Consider the following 9094-nt stretch of genomic DNA (forward strand, 5'->3'; position numbering starts at 1 on the left):
GGCATGTGGTGCTGGGGGATTGAACCGCGGTCCCTGATGCCTTGCCAAGCTTGTTCCAAGTAGGTGCTTTAGACCACTGAGCCATCTCTCCAGCCCCATGGGTGCATATCTATTGCTGTGGTGTGATGTTTCTATCTGGAAAGATACCAGAAGGGGGATAGCTGGGTTGAATGGGACCTCTAGTCCTGGTTTTTTGAGGGAGGGCCTGCCCATTAGCTCAGGTGTTTAAGCGCCTGCGGAAACAAAGCAGTCAGGTTCAGGATGCTGTGGTTTGATCCCCTCATCCTCAAGCCAAACCAGATCTGCCCTGAAGGCATCCTGAGTGCCCCTCCTCCCAAAAAAAAATCCTCCTAATTTTTTGAGGAATCTCCACACTAATTTCTACAATGGAACCAGTTTAGATTCCCACCAACAATAGAAAAGAGTTCTTTTTTTCCCAGCAGCCCCTCCAGCATTTGTTATTGGTTGACTTCTTGATGATACCCATTCTTTCTGGGGTAAGATGGAATCTCAGTGTTGTTTTATTTTATTTTATTTTATTTTATTTTTTGGTTTTTTTTTTCAGTGTTGTTTTAATTTGTATCTCTTGAATGACCAATGATGTTGAGCATTCTTTCATATATTTATTTGCCATTTATAGTTCTTCATTTGAGAAGTATATACCATTTCAGATCCCATTCTTGGATTGTGTCTTTGAATTTGGGGGCCCTGATTTTTTAATTCTGTATACATTCTAGGATGCATTCTTAACTTGAATATTTTCACCTTAAGATGGCTTTATACTTTGTTTTTAAAGTCTTTGCCACAATATGACTTTTAATATATCTTTTGTCATGACTACTCTTGGATTTTTATAATCTATATGAATTTAAGAATTGTTTTGAATGATTTCACAAAAGGTCCTGTGAAGATGTTGATTGAACAGTGAATTGTGAATTTAATATTTGGCAAACTGTCTTTGATATTGAGTCATTCCTTCTTAATTGTTTTATCTCTTCATCCATTTGTCTAGACATCAGTGAATTTTAGTGAAGTTACCAAGTTGTGTGACCATTACTGTGTCAGTTTAGGGCATTTTCATCCAGTTGACTTTTGTGTCCTTCCATAATGTCATTTTTATTGATGAAGATCATTTTAAAATTTTCTTTTTAAAGATTTATAATTGAATAGCTTGTGGTTTTTGTTATTGCATTGAATGGTTACTTTCATATTTTCTAAGGTGAGTTATTTCTAGCATATAGAAGTGCTTTTGATTTTAATATACCCAGCAGTTAACCTTGCTGAACTGTGTTAATTCTAATAATATATCTGTGGGAATTCTCATGTTTTCTACCCAGGTAATTCTATCATCTCCATGTAATTTTTTTCCTGTCTTTTCAATTCCTGTATTTATGAGTTTTCTTATAGTTTAGCTAGAATCTCAATTACAAGTTTGAATAAGTGTCATTCAAAAGGATTTTTAAAATTTATAATTGGGTATAAATCTCTTTATAAAGGAGATGAATATTGACCTCCTTATACTAAGTTAAGAGCATTTCTTATATTCCAGTTTTGTTAAGGATATTTACTTTGCTTTGGTTTCAATGGTGGCGATTATCTAGTTCTTAACCTCTTTCTTAGACTGTCTCTCTTGGGTATAGGTCAGGCCTCCTTACTGAGTCCTGTATCAGTAGTTGAAGTTTTTCTAGTCTTGTTTTATAAATGCAGTAGTTCCTCCTAACTTGAAGCATTACACAATTAGCTGATTGTGTAGTTCCTAATCTTTGACAGTAGCTTCCACTCAGCTATTGATGTTGAGCTTTTTATGTGTTTCTGGTATCTGGAGATTTCCTGTGGTTGACTTTAAAATTGTATATAAATTTAAAATTAATTTTTCTATAATTCTCATGGTTTTTGGAGTAGAAGAGGAAAAGGGGACTATTTTCCTGCATTAGCCCAATGAACCGAATAGAATGAATATCTGTCAGTTCTTTAAATCCAAAATAGCACATATCAAAATTACTTATAATTTGGCTCATTCAGGTTCTCTATGCCAGCACTGCCCAGTAGGGCTGTCTATACTGATGAAAATAGTCTGTGTATGCTGTCTGAGGAAAGTAGTTCATACAGCTGCTGAGCGTATGAAAGTGTGGCAAAGGTGACCAAGGGACTGAGTTTTAAATTTTATTTAATTTTAATTAATATCTAAATGCTTGTATGTGACCAAAGGTTGCTAATTTAGTGCAGCTTTATATTAAATATAGAGAGGAGAAAACCGATAAGCAGTTTCAAAAGATTATTTGGTGAGATGTTACTATACAGAGAGTCTTTGGCATATAATTTGTGTATGTTGTAATGACATAAGACCATTGGACAGATTCTGGCTTTGTGTCCTACATCAACTGGTGTCTAATACTTTGTATCTGAAATGTGGGTGTCTTTTGTTGGAGTAGGGTCTGTGTGTGTCTATGTCTCTATTCCACCCAGTAACTTCTTTCCACAGTTTCTAGGGAACTACAGATCAGAGGGCAGTAGGAGTCCTTGTGAACATGAAATTCAGGTTGAGCTTTGGTGGCTCTTGGGCTTCTTGGAAATACTTTAAGAATCACTTAGTGGATCAAAACTATGCCGCATTATACTGGACTTTGTAGGGAGGTTAATACTGGCAATGAGCTGCAACAGAGCGACAGTGATTTGTATTTTTATGTTCTAGTCCATTGTTCTCTCAAAGGAAAAACAAAGGGAAAGAAAGACAGTAAAAGTTTGTAACAGGACTATTAAGCTGAAAAAGATATCTGAGGATTTGTATTAAATCTCACATTTTGTAGGTGAAGAAACTTATTGGTGTATATATAACATGACTTTTTCTAATATGCACAAAAATAACTTCTCTGTGTATACTTATCATTTAATGTCTGCTTGAATTGCCAATTCATGTAATAATAGAGCTGGTACCGGGATCTGGTTCTTCTAACTTTCAGGCTGTGAATTTTTTTTTTTTTTTATTATGTGCTGTATTTTGTTGTGTGTACCCAGATTCTTCATTTTAGAGAAACCAAAGATGTTTGTTAAAGTACAACTGTGTACATAGACATTGGTAACAGAGGTTTAGTATATGGCCCTAGAGCTATATAAGACTTAATTTTTTCAAATTAAAGGTTGAATTATTGAACAATAATGAATAATTAGCATTGTATATAGATTGGTATTGAAAACCTAAAGTATTTATAAGTCATATAATGGCTCTCTGATATTTCTTACAAAAGTTTCCTAGGAAAAGTAGCACATATAATGTGATTTTTAGAAAAAGTGAGTATATTTTAAACATTGCAACTGCAGTTTCTGTTTTGTTTCTTTTAGCTTCTTGCCAGAAACCATATGTTGCCCTTCTTGATGGAATTACAATGGGAGGGGTAAGTAGACACTTCACTTTCTTCATGGACATGAATGAGCTATAGTAAGATGAAGTTAATAATTAGTAAATAAAGTGAGATGATATAGTAGAACAGTAATAATACAGTAGAACTCAGTGAAACAGGATGTGTGTGGACTTTGTATCCTGCCAGATTTGTGCTGTATTTTCTTCTAGCACTTCTAGACTGTGGCAACTCAAAATAACACTGCATATTCCTAATTATGTTACATACTAGTTTAACTTTGAAATTAGCATACTTTTCTTCTTTTTTTCTTTTTGTCTTTTGGAGAAAGGTCATGTTATGCAGTTCATGCTAGCCTTGAGTTCACTTTGTAGCTCAGGCTGCTGACCTCAAAATCACCATCATCCTCCCGCCTCAGCCTGCCAAGTGCTGGGATAGGTGTGCACCACCATGCTTGGCTCACGAACTTTCAAGCAATAGAGACTAGGTACAGTTTTTGTTTATATAAACTTTTTTTTTCTATTTATAAATTTAACTGCTTACTTCAGACAGCTTCAGAAGAGCAACTTGAATATTTAGGGCTTTTCTTAGACTCAGTAGTGAAACTGTTGCCTACATTATATCCACTTAGTGGAAGTTCTTATGATCTTTATGACATCTCTAAAGTGGTATTCCTGTTGGCCAACAAATATTTTGCCTCTGTGTTACTATGCATAAGTCTAAAATGTAACGGACCTTGAAGAACTTCATACCGAGTGAGAAAAAAACGTAAGTTATAGAACAAGTGGAAAATGGCATAGCCCTGACTTCCTCAGGAAGCCCTGACTTCCTCACTGCAGGAGCGTGAGGAAGCAGGGGCCAGAATGGATCTTACGGCAGAAAAGGAGCTGCGTGGAAGGTACGGTGAACTGACCTGAGCCTAGACGGCTATTATGAGGAGAAGCAGCAACACTTCTCGCCCCTCCCGAGAGTCACGGCCGACAGCCGTAGGACAGGAGAGCGAAGCGTAGCAGATCTGTGCACTTAGGTTCGACATGACACCGGAAGCTTCTGATTGAACACTTGAAGATCAGAGGAGACTTCATGCTCAGTTTCAATGCCAAATGGTGGCTGAGTAGACATAGGATTGGATACAGGGTGCAGCCGCATCTCCCCTGAACACACCAGGACAAAGGGATGCCAACAGCAAGGCCAATAAGTACTGGACAGAACTGAGCAAGACCTTTGTGTTCAGGTACTTCTTGGCCTTGCTGTTGGCATCCCTTTGTCCTGGCTCTGCCGTTCACAGAAGGCATAGTGAGGTGTGTTTAGGGGAGATGGGGTCGGGAGTCCCTTTATTGCTTGCTTGCCCTCAGAAAATGAGGCAAAAGTTGGAGATTATTTCATAGACAGCTGGGTCTAGAGAGATTCAGTATGGGAGAATAAATTATTAACGTTACAGCTAGTGCTTGCAGTTCTAGGGATAGAGATCCCATAGTGAATGAATGAAGCCAGGCCAACGTGCAGATGGAGTGGAATAGAAGCACAGGATTAGATTACGTTTTGTGAGTTTTAAGGGGATTGCAAGTAGCCTATCCTTTGACATAAGATGGGAAGATCATGAGTCTGACAAGGTTCTACACCTGCTTCAACACGGACTCGCATTTAGGATCCTAGGGTTTCCAAGTCATGTGGTTTGGATATTCCCCAGCTCATCTTTATGAAGACTATTCAGGGAACTCTTAATGGCATTTGTGTCCATGGTCTCTTGTTCTGAAAGTTTTTTGTTAAAATCTCAAGGTGTTTTATTTCATTATTTTATCAGCTGAGGCTAAAGTAGAGAACTGAGCCTGGGAATACAGGATCTCTAGTTTCTACATGAGACTGTGGGGTGGGGCTCTAACTTTTTCTTCTGTGGAGTTCAGCAGGGGCAAGAAGCTGGTCGCTGACTTTGGAAGGGAATGCAGTTTCTGGCAGATGTGTTGGGGATGGCTCATCTGACTGGGAAGTCACAGAATTTCATTGCAGTAAATACATGTTGGAAGCCAAAGGAGGAAAGTGGCTTATGGTTTGTGAAGCCGAAGCACAGATGTAGCTTGGTTCTGATTAAACACTGGAGAAGAAACTTTTTTAATTGAAAAGAACAGAGAGATCCACCAAAGAGAACAGGGCAGGTAGCCAGGTATAGGGCTCCAATGGGAATTCAAAGACAAAACATGTGCCTCGACTTCTGGCAAGCTGGACTGTAGCCATGGCTGCTGGCCTATTTCAGCGGCGTGTTTGCTGTTTCTCTCCCTTCGACCATCTCTGCTTCTGTGCATGTTTGTTTTGTTCTCTGTGTTGTAATAAGCTACAGCCTTCTCAGGTTCTAGATGTCTGCCCCAGCTTTTACATGGCTCCATGTGTTCAACTGAAATTTCAAATGACCTTTAAGCTGCATTGCCTGTCATCAACCAATGGCTGCCCACTGTGTTTTAGTTTAAATAGCTAAATGTAGGAACGTTGCCTAGCTCCCCTCCCCCTTGCTCCCTATGCCTCCAAAAGTCTGGTTTGCCTCAGGGGGCTGTCTTTGGGTACGTTGTCATCCACCCTTGAAGGTTCCTTGGCAGTGCAAATTCTGCTACAGAAATGGCAGTGATTGGCAGGTGGTGGCGTTCTGTTGTGAATTTTCCTTACTTTAAAATTATGCAAGCCATTGAAGTTGTACAAGCTTACAATGTGGAGGAATAGCACGAAGCCAGTGGCTGGTGAAACACACAGGAAGTGAATGTGAGAGATGGCTGGGTCAGGTTATATGTAGCCTTACAGGCTATGGAGTAGAGCTTGGAAAACAAAAGCAAAACAAGGAAGTGCGTGTGTGTGTGCGTGTGTGTGTGTGTGTGTGTGTGTGTGAGAGAGAGAGAGAGAGAGAGAGAGAGAGAGAGAGAAGCTCCATTCCATACAGTGTAGTATATTATAATAAAATATTCACATACTGTACATTATCATATAATTGTGTCAGACAGATTTGCACATTTGTTTAAGTGTAAGATACAGGGGGAGGTCTGAGTGCTGCTGACCAAGGTGATAAAAGTTCTGTGTCTTCTGGAGAGAAAATGACAAACTAAGGGTTCAGAATTGTGGGCAGGCTTCACCTTTATATGTTAATCAAGAGTAAAATGTTGTGGCTGGGGAGATGGCTCCGAGGTCTAAGCTCCTGCCTGGCAAGCACAAGGACCCAGGCTCGTGGTGGTACACACCTGTAATCCCAGCGCTGGGGAGACTGAGACAGGAAGATCACTAGGAGTCTGAACTGTGTACTGAGACCCTGTATGAAATAGGTAAATAAATAAAAGATTTTTAAAAAATAATAATAAAAAAGTATAATCTTGCGCAGCTTCTGGAATTCAAAGTTAACTGGAGGAGGAGGGGTGGTGACTAGACAGCGAGTGCTGGGGCAGGCTAGGCTCAATAGAAACTCACTGTTACTCCCTCCCCCACCTTCTATGTGTTTGGTTTATGGTCTCACTGTGCAGCTCGGACTTGTACTGATCCTCCTGTTGTCAGTCTCCCCAGTACTGGGATTACAGGCAGGCGCCACTGCGCCTGAGGTGGGGCTGCAAGTATTGCTGGGATCAAACCCTGGTCCCTGCGCTTGCCTAAGCAGGTGCTTAGCCCACTGGTAAACCCTTTCTTTTATAGTTCTTAAAACACATTTCTGAATAGTTATAAACTTTGTGATGATATGATTTTAAAATATAGAAACTATTAATACAGTGTTTTATTTTTATGAGAATTGTAAGGTTTCACTGTAGTCTTGAAGTACATACAATCTAGTTTGTGTTAATATTGTCAATTGACAATGTCCTAATACAGTTCCTATAATATAAATATATTTGTCTACATAGGGTGGATGTACGGTTGTGGATATAGTTTATAAATGTTGACAACAAAGGATGTAGGTAGTGACTAAAGGATCTTACTCATTTCTAAGTTTTATTTACTTTTTAGAATGTATGTAGTAAGGTTCTACAGGGTCTCACTACGCAGATCTGACTCGTAGTGCTCCTTCAGTTTTCAGCCTCCCAAATGCTGGGATTACAGGTAAACCACCATGCCCATCTCATTCACTATCAGTGTGTCCCAGGAGCGGGGCTGGCACAGCACACGGGAATCGGAATTTTAGGTTTAGCACACAGTACATAAAGTTTATAGTAAATTGTATGTTTCTAAGTTTTAATGAAATGCTTAAAAGTTTTAAGAATTTATAAGCAACTGAAATGTGAAAACTTTTGACAAAGTTGAAGACATTTTCATGAAAAATTAAAAGAATCAGAAATGAAAGCGTAAGGGTGCACTAAAGCGACTGCTTAGGAAGGCTTAGGGACCGGGGTTTGATCCTGGCTTGCTGTGCCAGCCCCACCCCTGGGGCAAGCAGAGTTGGCAGCTGAGACTGGGTGTGGTGGTGCGAGCCTGTAATCCCAGCGCTTGGGAGGCTGACAACAGGAGGATCACTTGAGTTCGATCTGTGTAGTGAGACCCTCTAGGCCCTGTACTAAATACATAAAAAGAAAGAAAAAGCACTAATAATGAAAGGAACTAAAATGGTAATTTTGGAATACTGTGAAAAGCAGATGTGACAGTGATAGCAATCGGGGTAAGTTGGGTCTTTGTTGTCTCATATACTCCCGCTTCAGATATGTGCAGTGTTGAGAGCAACTGGGATTAGCCATTTTCAGTGATGTTCAACAAGTTTGAGTTGTCTTTCAGGAATCAGGAATCAGTTTTTAAGAGTTTTGTAATTGGCCTCCTTGAATGTTGTATCTGGAAGAATGATGTGGCTGATTTTATTTGATAAAATATGTACATAAATAAAATACATTAAATTTTTATTTTCAAAATTATTGGAATTTGCTAGGAAGCTTGGTTGTTCTGATTATTGGCATGAGTAACAAGCAACCCCCGTGGTTCTCAGAGCAATCCGTATTTTATGCTGCGTCACTTTTGAAGTGAAAGGAATTGGGAACAAGACCCGAAGCCTCACTGAGAGCCCTGATGGAATCCTGTGGTTGCATCAGTTTTGAGTATCAGGGGTTTGCTCATATTTCATCTGAAATAGTATGCTTTAGGGCTTTTATGCTCTGAAACAAATTCCCATGGGGTATAAGGATTTAACTGCTTTGTAATATTTATATGTTTGTGTTTTAATTTTTATAATATTTTAAAACCAAATGTTTTTCTCATTTCCTTAGGGAGTTGGTGTCTCAGTTCATGGACAATTCCGAGTGGCTACGGAAAAGTGTCTCTTTGCAATGCCAGAAACGAGAATAGGTAAAAAGCCAAAAGCTCTCCATCCTGTTAGAGTCCTCTTTCAGTAATACATTTCAGGCTGTGCTGTTATGGAAGGGCTTGGGGGGCCCGTGTGCGTGTGAGCTGCAGTAATGAGAAGACTCGTGGGGACAAGAAGGTGCCAGAAGTTGACGTTAGTTCAATAATTATGTTAAACATAAAAGCAAGAGTATTTAACTGGGATGAAAATATGCTGCAGTTAATTTTAGATAAAAGGTCATTAAGGAAAATACTCTTGCATTTAGAGCTACAATCCATTTAGAGGTAATTTTCACATATGACATGACATATGCATAAAGTTTGTGAATCTGTATGGGGAAATACAGTCATTCCAGCACCATTTTTTTCTGTAGCAGTGTAGATATCTTTTTTTTATTTTTTATTTTTTATTAGAGAGAGAGAGAGAGAGAGAGAGAGAGAGAGAGAGAGAG

The 9094-nt window shown here is 39.1% G+C and overlaps 1 protein-coding gene across 2 annotated transcripts in view; it reads left to right on the plus strand.

The window, feature by feature from the left end:
• Hibch (3-hydroxyisobutyryl-CoA hydrolase) overlaps positions 1-9094 on the plus strand; it is a 51412-nt gene that overhangs the window by 22491 nt on the left and 19827 nt on the right. For both annotated transcript variants that reach the window (XM_023712286.1, XM_012514121.2), the window contains exons 6-7: positions 3340-3392; positions 8567-8645. In XM_023712286.1, the coding sequence (XP_023568054.1) occupies positions 3340-3392; positions 8567-8645 (132 nt within the window). The remainder of the gene's footprint in view (positions 1-3339; positions 3393-8566; positions 8646-9094) is intronic.

Source organism: Octodon degus, unplaced genomic scaffold (genome assembly GCF_000260255.1).
Source record: "Octodon degus isolate 3935 unplaced genomic scaffold, OctDeg1.0 scaffold00025, whole genome shotgun sequence".
In the NCBI taxonomy this organism is placed as follows: Eukaryota; Metazoa; Chordata; class Mammalia; order Rodentia; family Octodontidae; genus Octodon; species Octodon degus.